At 45.3% G+C, this 17,461-nt stretch overlaps 1 protein-coding gene across 1 annotated transcript in view; it reads left to right on the top strand.

The window, feature by feature from the left end:
• The window catches only part of LOC126470910 (elongation of very long chain fatty acids protein 7-like), a 264,344-nt gene that overhangs the window by 200,645 nt on the left and 46,238 nt on the right, over positions 1-17,461 (top strand). Inside the window, exons 4-5 of the mRNA XM_050098940.1 lie at positions 10,474-10,664; positions 16,849-16,929. Of these exons, the coding sequence (XP_049954897.1) occupies positions 10,474-10,664; positions 16,849-16,929 (272 nt within the window). The remainder of the gene's footprint in view (positions 1-10,473; positions 10,665-16,848; positions 16,930-17,461) is intronic.

Raw genomic sequence — 17,461 nt, forward strand, 5'->3', positions numbered from 1 at the left:
ATCGTCTCCATGGGAGAATAGCAGCCTGCATTGCTGCGAAAGGTGGATATACACTGTACTAGTGCCGACATTGTGCATGCTCTGTTGCCTGTGTCTATGTGCCTGTGGTTCTGTTAGTGTGATCATGTGATGTATCTGACCCCAGGAATGTGTCAATAAAGTTTCCCCTTCCTGGGACAATGAATTCACGGTGTTCTTGTTTCAATTTCCAGGAGTGTGTATATATATATATATATATATATATATATATATATATATATATATATATATATATATACATATAAAATAAGTATAAAAGTAGTAATCGGATTTCGAACACGGGACGCAAAAGTCCGTAAAAGATTACTACACGAATGTTTTCCACTGAGCCGGCCGCGGTGCCCAAGCGGTTCTAGGCGCTCAGTCCGGAACCGCGCGACTGCTACGGTCGCAGGTTCGAATCCTGCCTCGGGCATGGATGTGTGTGATGTCCTTAGGTTAGTTAGGTTTAAGTAGTTCTAAGTTCTAGGGGACTGATGACCACGGATGTTAAGTCCCATAGTGCTCAGAGCCATTTTTTCCCCACTGAATACTGAAATAACGTCGTTATTCGTCTACTAATTGTGTCTCTCGTGAAGAAATTTAAAAACAAAACAATAAATGAATGAGGAAATTATTTGAATTGGCTTTCGGTGACATTCCTGTCGTGTATCTTGATTCATAATCAACTGCAAGCGAAACTTTTCGGTTAAGTGATCCGTTAGGTGTGGCTTGCCGCGAAATTGTTGTCAACGTGTGAAATCATCAGCAATGTTAATGACGTTCCTTTTTCGAAAGAGATTCATTCGAAGAAATGTCTTTGTGGCAAATCTGCCGTCGCGCAATGCTCGTGGTGTTCGGAATTTCTATGTTCCGAATATTTCTACCATTTGTATCACCTAAGGGAATACATCAGACCTACCTGAAGAATAAACGTAAGAATAAAATATAAGAATTAATGTAAAAATTGATATAAGCATGAAGTACACTGAAGCGCCAAAGAAACTGGTATACGTATGCATATTCAACTCCAGAGATATGTGGACAGGCAAAATACGGCGCTGCGGTCGGCAACGCCTGTTTAAGACATCTGTCTGGCGCAGTTGTTAGATCGGTTACTGCTGCTACAATGGCAGGTTATCAAATGGTTCAAATGGCGCTGAGCACAATGCGACTTAACTTCTGATGTCATCAGTCGCCTAGAACTTAGAACTAATTAAACCTAACTAACTTCAGGGCATCACACACATCCATGCCCGAGGCAGGATTCGAACCTGCGACCGTAGCGGTCGCTCGGCTCCAGACTGTAGCGCCTAGAACCGCACGGCCACTCCGGCTGGCGCAGGTTATCAAGGTTTAATTGAGTTTGAACATGATGTTATAGTCGGCGCACGTGCGATGGAAGACAGCATCTCCGAGGTAGCGATGAAGTGGGAATTTTCCCGTACGACCATTTCACGAGTGTACCGTGAATATCAGGAATCCGGTAAAACATCAAATCACCGACATCGCTGATGCCGGAAAAAGATGCTGCAAGAACGGGACCAACGACGACTAAAGAGAATCGTCCAGCGTGACAGAAATACAACCATTCCGCATATTGCCGCAGATTTCAATGCTGGGCCATCAACAAGCGTCAGCGTGCGAACCACTCAACGAAACATCATCATCGCTGTGGGCTCTCGGAGCCGAAGGCCGACACGTGTAACCTTGCTGACTGCACGACGAAAGCTTTACGCTTCGCCTGGACCCGTCAACACCGACAATTGACTGTTGACGACTGGAAACATGTTGGCTGATCGGACGAGTGTCGTTTCAAATTCTATCGAGCGGATGGACGTGTGTGGGTATGGAGACAATCTCCTGAATCCATGGACCCCGCATGTCAGCAGGCGACTGTTCAAGTTGGTAGAGTCTCTGTAATAGTGTGGGGCGTATGCAGTTGGAGAGATATGGGTCTCCTGATACGTGGAGATACGACTCTGACAGATAACAGGTATTTAAACATCCTGTTTGATCAGCTGCATCCATTCATGTCCATTTTGCATTCCTATGGAATTGGACAATTCCAGTAGGACAATGCGACACCCCACACGTCCAAAATTGCTACAGAGTGGTTCCAGGAACACTATTCTGAGTTTAAACACTTACGCTGGCCACCAAACTCCCCATATATGAACAAGATTGAGCATATCTGGGATGCCTTGCAACGTGCTGTTCAGAAGAGATCTCCACCCCTTGTACTCTTACGGTTTTATGCACTGCCCTGCAGGATTAATGGTGCCAGTTGCCTCCAGCACTACTTCAGGGCATTATTCGAGTCCATGCCACGTTGTTCTGCGGCACTTCTGCGTGCTCGAAGGGGCCCTACACGATATTACACATGTGTACCAGTTTCTTTGGTTCTTCAGTGTATAGGAAAATGATACTTTAAAAAGTTTGTAGCCCATGAAAATACCGTACACACACATATATTATATAAAAATGTATTACACGGATTGTGAAACCGAGTTGTAATTTTTCATTTAGTATCACGTCCTTGTGTTCCCTAACTTGATAAGAAACATTCGTGTAGTAATCTTCTACGGACGTAGGTAGGTAAATGAAAAAAATAAAATAAAATAAAATAAAAACAATATCGGATTCCGACATGGGGTGCAAAAGCGAAAAAAGCCACGACGCTAGCCACTGTAGCACCATTTCCGCTGAGAGCAGTGATCCATAAGAGATATCTAAATTGCATCGAAAACTTAGCCCGTCGTTTTCTCAGAAGTGGACAAATATCTACGGATAAGTCGAGACACGTGTTCGCTTATTTTGACACCTCTTCCACTGAGCGAAGTTTGTGGTTATGGTACTTGCCGTATTCTCCTAGTTAAATAAATTGGGTACTGCTAGGATTCACAAGTAAACTGAGTAAATTGGTTCTATTTGTTCCAACTCTGCATTAAAAAGTTCAGTTTTACCGCAGCTAGGTCGAAGAATTTTTCCTTTTTTTCGAATCTCAAGAAAAAAAATAGATAAAGTTCATTTCTTGTCATTATCTTCAGATGGCTTAGACGCAGCTCAGGGGATTTTTTCCATGGAGAATTTTCGCTCTACATCAGAGTCTGGGAGCACAGGTCCCGCTACAGCTTTTATATGAGAAGTTTCAAATCAACGTGCACTCCGCTGAAGAGCGGAAATTAATTTTGGAAACAATCCCCTAAGTTTTGGCTCGACCATTTCTCCACAAAATCCTTTCCTCGATAGTACTTGTTCCGCGACATATGCGAGACAACTTATGTGAAGCTTGGAAGATAGGAGATGAGGTGTTGGCGGAATTAAAGCTGTGAGGGCGGATCGTGAATTATCCTTCGTTAGCTCACTCGGTAGAGCAATTTCCCAGCGAGAGGTAAGGGTCCCCTGTCGTGTGATTTGCGGTAAAAATTAAATGGTTTGTTTCCTTTGTGCTTCTGGCCAGATGTGACATTTTAAGAACGTATTAATGCTATTGTTCTCTAAACTACTATTATGTATTGCATCTTATATTTTAGGTGATGACTGTTGACGACCTTACTTTGCACAAATATGCATGGCACGTGATTTTTTAATGTAACGACGTCTTTGTGTCCACATCTGTCACTATAGATAACTATTAGTTTGTTTAACGCTACAGCCAACGAAGTCGTATGGTTTTCATGTTTTAGCCCTCTTCCTTTTTTATGGTGTGTTTTTAGGTGCACTTGAGAATGGGCAGTGCCCGGAACTAGTAGTGCAAATAAAATATTTTAAACAGAGCGTAGTAAAATAATATCCTTCTTCAAATAAAACACATTGCTACAACATTTTATTTCCACGCAAAATTTTCACTTAAAGAAAGCCATGACTTCTGGGCCAACCCAGTATATGCAAACAAGTCAACTCGTTCGTTGCAAAAGTTAAAACGTAATGGCCAGACCGAGACTGTAATTAAAATTGAATGAGTACAGTAGAAAGAAGTAAAGCGAATCTAAACTGTGATAGGTTCTCGCTAAAATTGCCTATTATGGGGTTGGTGCATATGTTCATAGCGTTTTTCCAAAACTTTAATACACACAACAGAGGCTTTAGTCATCAATAATATAGTCTTTTTGACTATTTACAATAATCTGTCTACGTTGAGGTAGCTTTTCGATTCCGCGACAGCAGAAATCACGTTGTTTTGAGGTAAAGAATTCGTCGAGCAATATTCGGAGAGTATTTACATCGGGAAAGGAAGTTTCTTGAAGGTTGTTTGATAGAGAGCGGGAAAGGTGAAAATATGAAGGCGCAACTCCTGCCCGCATTGAGGCTGATCCCTCACCTGTGGTAGAGTGGGAGGTCGTCTCAAGGTGTGGCAGGGGGGCGAAAGACATTCCGGAGGGCTGAACGGAAGGCCTCTCCAGTTTGTCTGACGAACCGGTTTCAGGCTCTGTCTCAGGCTGATACTGATCTTCAGCCTGACATGGCTGCTTGTCCTGTCCCAGAGGTTGCCCCTCAGTCTGCAAGATCCGGGTGGTCGCAGAGGGTGGGCTTACTGGTAGTTGGGAGCTCCAACGTCAGGCGCGTAATGGGGCCCCTTAGGGATATGGCAGCAAGAGAGGGGAAGAAAACCAATGTGCACTCCGTGTGCATACCGGGGGGAGTCATTTCAGATGTGGAAAGGGTCCTTCCGTATGCCATGAAGGGTACAGGGTGCACCCATCTGCAGGTGGTCGCTCATGTCGGCACCAGTGATGTGTGTCGCTATGGATCCGAGGAAATCCTCTCTGGCTTCCGGCGGCTATCTGATTTGGTGAAGACTGCCAGTCTCGCTAGCGGGATGAAAGCAGAGCTCACCATCTGCAGCATCGTCGACAGGACTGACTGCGGACCTTTGGTACAGAGCCGAGTGGAGGGTCTGAATCAGAGGCTGAGACGGTTCTGCGACCATGTGGGCTGCAGATTCCTCGACTTGCGCCGTAGGGTTGTAGGGTTTCAGGTTCCGCTGGATAGGTCAGGAGTCCACTACACGCAACAAGCGGCTACACGGGTAGCAGGGGTTGTGTGGCGTGGGCTGGGCGGTTTTTTAGGTTAGATGGCCTTGGGTAAGTACAGAAAGGGCAACAGCCTCAACGGGTGCAGGGAAAAGTCAGGACATGCGGGGACCAAGCAGCAATCGGTATTGTAATTGTAAACTGTCGAAGCTGCGTTGGTAAAGTACCGGAACTTCAAGCGCTGATAGAAAGCACCGAAGCCGAAATCGATATAGGTACAGAAAGCTGGTTGAAGCCAGAGATAAATTCTGCCGAAATTTTTACAAAGGTACAGACGGTGTTTAGAAAGGATAGATTGCATGCAACCAGTGGTGGAGTGTTCGTCGCTGTTAGTAGTAGTTTATCCTGTAGTGAAATAGAAGTGGATAGTTCCTGTGAATTATTATGGGTGGAGGTTACACTCAACAACCGAGCGAGGTTAATAATTTGCTCCTTTTACCGACCTCCCGACTCAGCAGCATTAGTGGCAGAACTGAGAGAAAATTTGGAGTACATTTCACATAAATTTTCTCAGCATGTTATAGTCTTAGGTGGAGATTTCAATTTACCAGATATAGACTGGGACACTCAGATGTTTAGGACGGGTGGTAGGGACAGAGCATCGAGTGACATTATACTGAGTGCACTACCCGAAAATTACCTCGAGCAATTAAACAGAGAACCGACTCGTGGAGATAACATCTTGGACCTACTGATAACAAACAGACCCGAGCTTTTCGACTCTGCATGTACAGAACAGGGAATCAGTGATCATAAGGCCGTTGCAGCATCCCTGAATATGGAAGTTAGTAGGAATTTAAAAAAAAGGGAGGAAGGTTTATCTGTTTAGCAAGAGTAATAGAAGGCAGATTTCAGACTACCTAACAGATCAAAACGAAAATTTCTGGTCCGACACTGACGATGTTGAGTGTTTATGGAAAAAGTTCAAGGCAATCGTAAAATGCGTTTTAGACAGGTACGTGCCGAGTAAACCTGTGAGGGACCGGAAAAACCCACCGTGGTACAACAACAAAGTTAGGAAACTACTGCGAAAGCAAAGAGAGCTTCACTCAAAGTTTAAACGCAGCCAAAACCTCTCAGACAAACGATGTCAAAGTTAGCGTAAGGAGGGCTATGCGTGAAGCGTTCAGTGAATTCGAAAGTAAAATTCTATGTACCGACTTGACAGAAAATCCTAGGAAGTTCTGGTCTTACGTTAAATCAGTAAGTGGCTCGAAACAGCATATCCAAACACTCCGGGATGATGATGGCATTGAAACAGAGGATGACACGCGTAAAGCTAAAATACTAAACACCTTTTTCCAAAGCTGTTTCACAGAGGAAGACCGCACTGCAGTTCCTTCTCTAAATCCTCGCCCAAACGAAAAAATGGCTGACATCGAAATAAGTGTCCAAGGAATAGAAAAGCAACTGGAATCACTCAACAGAGGAAAGTCCACTGGAACTGACGGGATACCAATTCGATTCTACACAGAGTACGCGAAAGAACTTGCCCCCCCCATCTAACAGCCGTGTACCGCAAGTCTCTAGACGAAAGGAAGGTTCCAAATGATTGGAAAAGAGCACAGGTAGTCCCAGTTTTCAAGAAGGGTCGTCGAGCAGATGCGCAAAACTATAGACCTATATCTCTGACGTCGATCTGTTGTAGAATTTTAGAACATGTTTTTTGCTCGAGTATCATGTCGTTTTTGGAAACCCAGAATCTACTATGTAGGAATCAACATGGATTCCGGAAACAGCGATCGTGTGAGACCCAACTCGCTTTATTTGTTCATGAGACCCAGAAAATATTAGATACAGGCTCCCAGGTAGATGCTATTTTTCTTGACTTCCGGAAGGCGTTCGATACAGTTCCGCACTGTCGCCTGATAAACAAAGTAAGAGCCTACGGAATATCAGACCAGCTGTGTGGCTGGATTGAAGAGTTTTTAGCAAACAGAACACAGCATGTTGTTATCAATGGAGAGACGTCTACAGACGTTAAAGTAACCTCTGGCGTGCCACAGGGGAGTGTTATGGGACCATTGCTTTTCACAATATATATAAATGACCTAGTAGATAGTGTCGGAAGTCCCATGCGGCTTTTCGCGGATGATGCTGTAGTATACAGAGAAGTTGCAGCATTAGAAAATTGTAGCGAAATGCAGGAAGATCTGCAGCGGATAGGCACTTGGTGCAGGGAGTGGCAACTGACCCTTAATATAGACAAATGTAATGTATTGCGAATACATAGAAAGAAGGATCCTTTATTGTATGATTATATGATAGCGGAACAAACACTGGTAGCAGTTACTTCTGTAAAATATCTGGGAGTATGCGTGCGGAACGATTTGAAGTGGAACGATCATATAAAATTAATTGTTGGTAAGGCGGGTACCAGGTTGAGATTCATTGGGAGAGTCCTTAGAAAATGTAGTCCATCAACAAAGAAGGTGGGTTACAAAACACTCGTTCCACCTACACTTGAGTATTGCTCATCAGTGTGGGATCCGTACCAGATAGGGTTGACGGAGGAGATAGAGAAGATCCAACCGTGATAGCGTTACGGAGATGTTTAACAAGCTCAAGTGGCAGACTCTGCAAGAGAGGCGCTCTGCATCGCGGTGTAGCTTGCTCGCCAGGTTTCGAGAGGGTGCGTTTCTGGATGAGGTATCGAATATATTGCTTCCCCCTACTTATACCTCCCGAGGAGATCACGAATGTAAAATTAGAGAGATTAGAGCGCGCACGGAGGCATTCAGACAGTCGTTCTTCCCGCGAACCATACGCGACTGGAACAGGAAAGGGAGGTAATGACAGTGGCACGTAAAGTGCCCTCCGCCACACACCGTTGGGTGGCTTGCGGAGTATAAATGTAGATGTAGATGTAGATGTAGAGCGTTTTTTTGTTGGTCTAGTAGAATGCGGACGGGCGTTGTCCTGGAGTAGCATCACTCACGCAGTCTTCCTGGTCGTTGTTCTTGAACTGCGATTGCAAGACGTCTCAGTTGTTGAGAATAAATGGAAATGAGCGTTTGGCGTCATTGGCCGGGAGGCCCCTTACGGGGCAGGTCCGGCAGCCTTGGAGCAGGTCTTATTACATTGGGCAACCTGCGCGCCGTATTGGGATGAAATGATGATGGAGGCAGCACAACACCCAGTCCCTGAGCGGAGAAAAATCCCCGACTCAGCTGGGAATCGAACCCGGTCCCGTAGAAGGGCAATCCGTCACGCTGACCACTCAGCTATATTTTTTTTCTCCTTATTACCACGACCATTAATTTTTTTTTCATCAAATGGTTCAAATGGCTCTGAGCACTATGAGACTTAACATCTAGGGTCATCAGTCCCCTAGAACTTAGAACTACTTAAACCTAACTAACCTAAGGACAGCACACAACACCCAGCCATAACGAGGCAGAGAAAATCCCTGACCCCGCCGGGAATCGAACCCGTGAACTCGGGCGTGGGAAGCGAGAACGCTACCGCACGACCACGAGATGCGGGCTTTTTTTTTCATCCTTGACCGCTTATTTCGAAAGGCCCACGGTGGGAGGTTCTGTTACAAAATTCATTTGCCTCATGTGAGGACCGAACTCACGACCTCTGGTGTACTAGACCAGCTCTGCCACTTTTTTTTTCTTTTTTTCGAACTCGGGTTACTCGCCACGTAAGCGGCGGCTCTGTCGTGGTCTGATTTTTTTTTTTTTTTAATTCGCTGACTGTCCGCACACTTTTGCTCCCGGCAGAAGGTGCCTCCTACCATCCAAACTTCACAGAAGCTCTTCTACATACCTTGGGGGAGGACAGGTCGCGACTTGTACCTCGATGAGTAAGCAATATGATTGCTGATGAGTATGATCACTGATCACTGATCAGTATGATCCTCCCATGAACCATGGACCTTTCGGTTGGTTTTTTTTTTTTTTTTAATTGATATCATCCTCAGTTGAGGATGCGGAATTTTTTTTTTCCATCTATCCAACTTTCTTTTTTTTTTTCTAGATTATCTTTTCTATGTCTTATTGGTAATTTTATGCTACGAGCGTGGCAGGCAGGTGGCGGCAGGGAGGGCAGGGGTCAATTAGTCCGAGGCCTGGCCACGGTGCCGCCCACCATACCTGTTAGCACTCACATTGATTGTAAAGGAACATTGATTTTTTGGGGAAGGGGGGGGGGGGGAAGCTTCAATACGGCATTTGAGCCAGACTATTCGCTTGATACGTAAACGGGTGAAGGTTTTAGAGCTCGAACAGCTATCCGATCCCTGTTCTATTGAATGCAATATGGAGCATATTACCGTACTTGCGACAGTGATCCGCGTAGTGTCTAATTTTAATATATTCCGTTTCCATGTGTAACAGAAATTCGCTGTAATCGTCGCCTGTCAGCCGATTGAAGACATGACTGGTATAGTGGCCCAACAGCCACACTATTAGGGGCGGACGTTGAGAATAAACGTCAGCTGTGATGGTTACGCCTCGGGAAACGAATTCGTAGTACACCACACCGTCGCTGTTCCACAGGAGGGATAACATTATCTTTTTTGGCTGCGCGCAGGTCTTAGTACAGATAGTTCCTGCTTTTTTTATTTTATTTTTTTTTTATTTTATTTTTTTTTATTTATTTATTTTTTTTTTTTTTTTTTTGAGCTCAACCATTCCTTTCTTTTCCTTACGTTAGCATAAAAACACCATTTCTCATCAACAGTAACGATACAGAATAGGAATGGTCGATGTTGTTCACAAGCCATTTACTGACGAGTAGGCAGAGATGCACATGTGGCCACCTGCTGATTTTTCAGATTTTGGCTTATAGTATGCGGTAGCATCAAACCCGATGTTTGAACCTTCTCCATTGCATGCAAATGTGACAAGATGGTAGAATGGTCATAGTTCATCACATCTACCAGTTCTCGAGTACACAGACGAGGATCATTGTGAATTAATGCTATTAAACGATCATCATGTAAGGTCTTCCTGAACGTGGAGAGTCACTAATTTCAAACCGATCCTCCTTAAAACGAGAAAACCGTTTTCTTGCCGTTTCCGTCTATTATCGCAATAGGCGGCGCAAATGTTTCTGGCTGCCTCCGCTGCTCTCACCCCTCTATCAAACTCAAACAGAAAAAAAGTGTCGGAAATGATCCGATTTCTCCACTTGGCCCTCCATTTTCTAGCGTCCACAGGTCCACTCACTATCTCCAAATGACAAACTGACAGTATGTAAACTCAAATAGCAACAATGAACTACAAATAAAAAATGACAATCGATAAATAAACCCATAACAACCGGAATACCAACATGCAAACCAAAAACGTACGAACTTATGCATCAATCTAATATAAAGAGCTAAACTGACGAAAAACAAACTGGGAAGCATGGAAATGCTTAGAGAGATTTAACGTGGGGAGACTAACTGGACTCTGTCGTGTTGCAGACCCGCGCACCAACGACTGGTTCCTGATCAGCAGCCCGATGCCGGGCCTCACGCTGCTGGGGGCCTACCTCTACTTCGTGCTCTCCGCGGGCCCGCGCTACATGAGGCACCGCAAGCCCTTCGAACTAACCAACGTGCTCATCTTCTACAACTTCGTGCAGGTCCTCATCAGCACTTGGATTTTCTGGGAGGTTAGTATCTGCACATTTTTGTGAGTCGTTCTTTTGCTCTTATTCTTTTCATAACTTAAACGAAAATTTTAGGCCCCATGTGATGGCACACCTCGTCTGTCACCTCTTCCGCTAACAAATGATACCTAAAGAAGGTGATAACGTACCGTGTGCCCTCGGAAGCATCTGAGTCGGTACTGCTTACGGGGGGAAAGCTAGCAGTCATTTTGAACACTGGTTAATCAAAGCTCTATAGCTCATAGATGTGACTTGCATCGACTATATACAAAATATTTGGTAGATGGCAGTCCACGATGGTTTTATTGCAGACGGGCAAAACCTCATCGGCATTCTGTTTGCAGTCTCACATCCGAACTGCAAAGCTCGTTTTACTATCGACTTGTAAAGCCTCATAATCGATTATGTACACTACAAGAAAAAAAATTACACTACTGGCCATTAAAATTGCTACACCAAGAAGAAATGCAGATGATAAACGGGTATTCATTGGACAAATATATTATACTAGAACTGACATGTGATTACATTTTCAAGCAATTTGTGTGCATAGGTCCTGAGAAATCAGTACCCAGAACAACCACCTCTGACCGTGATAACGGCCTCGATAGGCCTGGGCATTGAGTCAAACAGAGCATGGATGGCGTGTACAGGTACAGCTGCCCATGTAGCTTCAACACGATACCACAGTTCATCTGTCTCGTGATGACTGGATGTTGTGTGATGTCCTTAGGTTAGTTAGGTTTAAGTAGTTCTAAGTTCTAGGGGACTGATGACCATAGATGTTAAGTCCCATAGTGCTCAGAGCCATTTGAACAATTTTTTTTTAACAGTTCATCAAGAGTAGTGACTGGCGTATTGTGACGAGCCAGTTGCTCGGCCACCATTGACCAGACATTTTCAGTTGGTGAGAGATCTGGAGAATGTGCTGGCCAGGGCAGCAGTCGAACATTTTCTGTATCCAGAAAGGCCCGAACGGGACCTGCAATATGCGGTCAAGCATTATCCTGCTGAAATGTAGAGTTTCGCAGGGATCGAATGAAGGGTAGAGCCACGGGTCGTAACAAACCGGAAATGTAACGTCCACTGTTCAAAGTGCCGTCAATGCTAACAAGAGGGACCGAGACGTGTAATCAATGGCACCCCGTACCATCACGCCGGGTGATACGCCAGTATGACGATGACGAATACACGCTTCCAATGTGCGTTCACCGCGATCTCGCCAAACACGGATGCGACCATCATGATGCTGTAAACAGAACCTGGATTCATCCGAAAAAATGACGTTTGGCCATTCGTGTACCCAGGTTCGTCATTGAGTACACTATCGCAGGCGTTCCTGTCTGTGATGCAGCGTCAAGGGTAGCCGCAGCTATGGTCTCCGAGCTGATAGTCCATGCTGCTGCAAACGTCGTCGAACTGTTCCTGCAGATGGTTGTTGTCTTGCAAACGTCCCCATCTGGTGACTCAGGGATCGAGACGTGGCTGCACGATCCGTTACAGCCATGCGGATAAGATGCCTGTCATCTCGACTGATAGTGATACGAGGCCGTTGGGATCCAGCACGGCTTTCCGTATTACCCCCCTGAACCCACCGATTCGATATTCTGCTAACAGTAATTGGATCTAGACCAACGCGAGCAGCAATGTCGCGATACGATAAACCGGAATCGCGATAGGCTACAATCCGACCTTTATCAAAGTCGGAAACGTGATGGTACGCATTTCTCCTCCTTACACGAGGCATCACAACAACGTTTCACCAGGCAACGCCGGTCAATTGCTGCTTGTGTATGAGAAATCGGTTGGAAACTTTCCTCATGTGAGCACGTTGTAGGTGTCGCCACCGGCGCCAACCTTGTGTGAATGCTCTGAAAAGCTAATCATTTGCATATCACAGCATCTTCTTCCTGTCGGTTAAATTTCGCGTCTGTAGCACGTCATCTTCGTGGTGTAGCAATTTTAATGGCCAGTAGTGTATTGTTCCCAATACGCCTTCATCAACACCGACAAGCGGAAACACCCTCATTAGTACGTGGTGTAGCCTCCACGGGCGGCAAGACTGGTGCTGGCTTTGGCATCCAATCGATTGTACAGATGGCGAATACTGGCCTGTGATTCGTTATGCTACGCCTCCTCGACCTGTTCACGTAGTTATGTAAGCGTTGTTGGATGATGATAAACTTCTTGTCTTATCATACCCCTCGCGCCCTCGGTTGGAGACAGGCCGGACATCGTCTGGTCAGGGAAGTTGCTGCACGTTTTGCACAGCACGATGAGCTTGACGGGCAGTGTGTGGGCGAACATTATTCTGTTGGAACAACATTCACCTTCCTGTTGCAAGAACGGCAAAACAACGGATCTAACCAGATTCCGAACGTGCCGAGCGCTGGTTAGCGTCCCCTCGAGAAACACCAAAGGTGAATGAGACTTGTAGCTTATCACACCCCAGGCCTGGGGTAGGACCAGTGTGTCTTGGACGAATGCACTCTACGAGACAGCGCTCACCGGGTCTACGTCGTATGCGCAAACGACCGCCACTTGCGTGCAGGCAGAATCTGGTTTCATCGTTGAAAACCACGGCGTGCCATTCCATCTTCCAAGTGATACTCTGACGGCACCAATCGAGCCGTGCACGTCAATGCTAGGGCGTGAGTGGAAGACGGGCTAGAGAGGTGTGCATGCCCGTAGTCCCTTTGCTAATAACCAGTTCGCGACATCGTCTACGGATGTGAGAATGTTCCCGTGAGCACTGATTCCAGCATCGTTGCACAACTGAAGCAGCTTGTCCGACTAGTTTGGCAATTCTCTGAAAGGGCCATCCCACCACTCAAAAGGCCACAATTTGACCCCTTTCAAACTCGTCCAATTGACTTAGGAAGCATGAGAGCGATTCCGTGGCATGGTTGCCTGTTTGCTTCACAGGTTTGCACCACACTGAGCCTTTTGGCTGTGAGCATTCCCTATTAAAGGTTAGACACAGATGGCACTCAAGTACCTACGCCACCACGCTATCTGTTGGCGGACGACGTTGGCAAACATATCCAGTCATCGGATCAAAATCGATGTCGTCTTTCGGGTTGTACTAATTTTTTTTTTACCGGCAGTGTATTTAGCCTCGCATCCAAACAATATTATTATCAATTTGGAGAGTCTCGTCATCGATTCTGTTTTGAATTGATTGCTGAAAGAAACTGGCATAGTGTTTTCATCATTTGATCTATATTACGAATTTCAAAGAAATTATCGATCTTGTTAGTGCCTCCGGCCTTCTACAATCACTAAACGAGAGCACACAAAACAGATGGAAGGAAATAGTAACTTACTTGGACCATAGTCACACAATTAGGTAGGCTTGGTCGCTAATCATAAGCTGGATACAGCAAAAACCACCAGCAGATAAAAATGTAACATAAATTGACATGATATCGCCACTCATGTTATCTCTGCCTCCCAAGTCAACAGGAGATGAGCACATCAAAGGAGAAGTTAGACATCTCTTTAAAGTAAAGAAACGGTCGGCTCCACAAACATCTGAGTTTTGCACCCCATTTCAATTGGAAGTGACCATTCAAGCTATGGAGAACATGAAATGGGTGTTGAAGGTATTTACCCTCACTTTCTGTTGCACTGTGGTCCTGCTACTGTCAAATGCCCGAACATTCTCTTTTCAAGCATCTTAGAGACACGACATCTGCCACATCTCAACAAAACTAGGATCAGTGGTTCATTGAATTCAAACAATGATCCCGCAAAAGATGAAAGCAACCGCCCCATTGCTCTCCTTAATGTCAAGTTCACACACCTGGAGACGCTCATTCACAACAGAGTCTCTGTCCAGCCATCAACAAAACACGTCCGTACAGAGCAAGATGTGCTTAGACTAGGAAGGGGTAGTGAGAAACAAGTGCTAACAATAGCAACTCATATCGAAAACGGCTTTGAGAAACAGAAAATAAACACGGGGGCCTTCTTAGACCTAACAGCAGCCTATGATATCGTCTGGCGCAACAGACTCCTGGCTCAAATTCATCAATGCCATTCTGTGTCGGAAAATAACTACTCTAATGGCAACACGCTGAATAATAGTTCCATATGTTCTCAGAAAATCCGAGATACTGACAGATATCCGTGTAAGGTGAAGTGGAGCATCATGGTGCATAAAACACATCCGTTGGATGACTTAGTGGTACATCGTGAAGGAAATGGAGAAATTCATGTCTGAGAAACTGTAGATGTTCGGTAAGATGTTGCGGAAAGGAGTAGGGGCCAATGAAATGACCATTAATGACACTTCATGAGGGTGTTCATAAGCCCAGATATAGCTGTTATAATAACTGAAGTTCCCATAACGCAAAACGCCAGCGGCATCAGCGAGTAAGATGCATCCTAAGAATTGCAGAAACGTGGCACACTGTCCTAACATGCGCTGGCAGAATAGTTTCTTGGCTGAAAATTTACCTCATTTAATTCTCGCACACGTTGAAGGTAGAGAAGATTTTCGCACAGAATCTTCCAGAGTGTCGTGTGACTAACGTCTTCCCTTCTTGCAAGTCTCCTTGTACTAGTTGATGTTTCATCCATACCACGAAGAACCCTGCCTTCAATCTTCGCCGTTCGTACACCGCATCGTCTCTCACCACCTGCAATTCTCTTCTCAAATGAGCCTGTCTCTTGTGAACGTTCGTGAAGTCGTGCGAACGTTCTAGCACAAGATAACTGCCTCCGAGGGTAACGTTCAGCATAAAGTTGACGTGCTGCTTTCGCATCCCCATCTGCTACGCCACATATGTAGTGTCGTCATTTCAGACACTGAATACAACGTTGTGATGTGTTGTCAGAACTAACGACAATCAGATGAAGCAAAACAAATGTCATGACCAAGAGTAAAGAAAAATGTGAGTAAAAATACACATCTGAGGCAAATTACGCAACCAAGAGTCACTACATGGAATTTTTTTCATACCTCTCTAACGAAGGATTTTCGGACCCATGTTCATCGGCACTTTTTGCAATGGTTTAAAGTCAAGAATAAATCCGTAATGTTTCTGACACATGTTTTTATCCACCCTGTGTTTGCATTCATCTGAACTTCCCTGATGCCCATGGTTTTCCACGTCTCAGCCACACAAACACTCTCACTACATTTCCTGCCAGAATGCCTCCTTTGTCAGCATGTCCAACATAGTAAGTCATGCAAATCAATACATGAAGTCACATAACCAGGTAGGCTACACTGCAAGCATATAACCGGTATCATCAGTTCGTCATTTCGACTCTTTACGGCTTCCACAATCCCATCTATTACTGATATAATCAAAACGTATCGTTACAAAAGCGTCCGCCTGCTTAGCTGTGTGGTTACGTGCTTGCCTCCCATGCAGCGGGCCCGGGTTCGATTCCCGGCCGGGTTGGGGATTTTCATCGCTCGTGGAGTGGGTGTTGTGTTCATTCCATCCTCATCACCGGCATGCGAGTCACCCAATGTGGCGTTGACTGAAATAAGACTTGCACTCGGTGGCCGAACTTCCCTGGATGGGACCTCCTGGCCTACAATGCCATTACAAGAGCGGAAACAGTACGGTCATAAATTTGGGAATAACAGTCACAGGGAACCCACAAGTCGTTACAGAATACATACGTTGCTCCATACTCTAGCAGCCACTGACGACGACACCAATACCACTTTTGACACTACATGTGATGGCGTAGTGTTTTGGTTGACTGCTACAGTCAGTGTTTCAGGCTGGTCGCTTCTGCCCTCATAATGGCGAGCGCGCACCCGCTCGGCTGCACATCTGACTGATGACCAGCTCGGAGACTGTGCTAGACGAATTTACGGCTGTGATGGAATGAAGCTACCAATTGAACTGGGAGCATATATACCTCCCCTTGATGGGTATGTTGTGACAAGGGCTCGGTTCCCATCGTATAGCGAGCTGCGAAACGTTTATTTTTGCTGTAGCATTAAGCAGTCCACTCCACCGCTACAGTATACCACTGCACTGTAGTACACTATGCCAGCATTATTGCAGCACACAGGTGGCTGACCCGCACACCCCTTGGTTGGCGGCTGTGGTCTCCAACAAGGGATATTTTCTCTGGTGGACACTCAAACTTATAAGAGTCTATATCAGTGAATATACAATCTGAATTGTTCTACACTGTTTTGTCTTTCTGTTTTCAGGGTCTAGATGGGGCGTGGCTCCGACATTACAATTGGCGATGTGAACCAGTGGACTTCTCCAACAGTCCTCAGGCCATCAGAGTAAGTTTAAGTTCAACTGCGTAGATAAATTCGAAAATGTACTGTAGTATGATTGTTCATTTAGGAAATGAGCCTCGTCCATGTCTCCTGGGCACAATGAAATGCTGCCTCCATGAAAAACCTGGGAATACTCATGCGTGCCATTTTTCATTCGGTGAGAACTGTGTTCTAGTAGTGGGAGGTGCTTATAGACATGATCAGGATATATAGGGTGGCAGAATACAATTCACGTCATGGCGTGCCACCTAAAGTACACTACAGGCCATTAAAACTGCTACACCAAGAAGAAATGCAGATGATAAACGGGTATTCATTGGACAAATATATTATACTAGAACTGACATGTGATTACATTTTCACGCAGTTTGGGTGCATAGATCCTGAGAAATCAGTATCCAGAACAACCACCTCTGGCAGTAATAACGGCCTTGATATGCCTGGACATTTAGTCAAATAGAACTTGGATGGCGTGTACAGGTACAGCTGCCCATGCAGCTTCAACACGATACCACAGTTCATCAACAGTAGTGAG

The sequence above is a fragment of the Schistocerca serialis genome, chromosome 3 (assembly GCF_023864345.2).
Source record: "Schistocerca serialis cubense isolate TAMUIC-IGC-003099 chromosome 3, iqSchSeri2.2, whole genome shotgun sequence".
In the NCBI taxonomy this organism is placed as follows: domain Eukaryota; kingdom Metazoa; phylum Arthropoda; class Insecta; order Orthoptera; family Acrididae; genus Schistocerca; species Schistocerca serialis.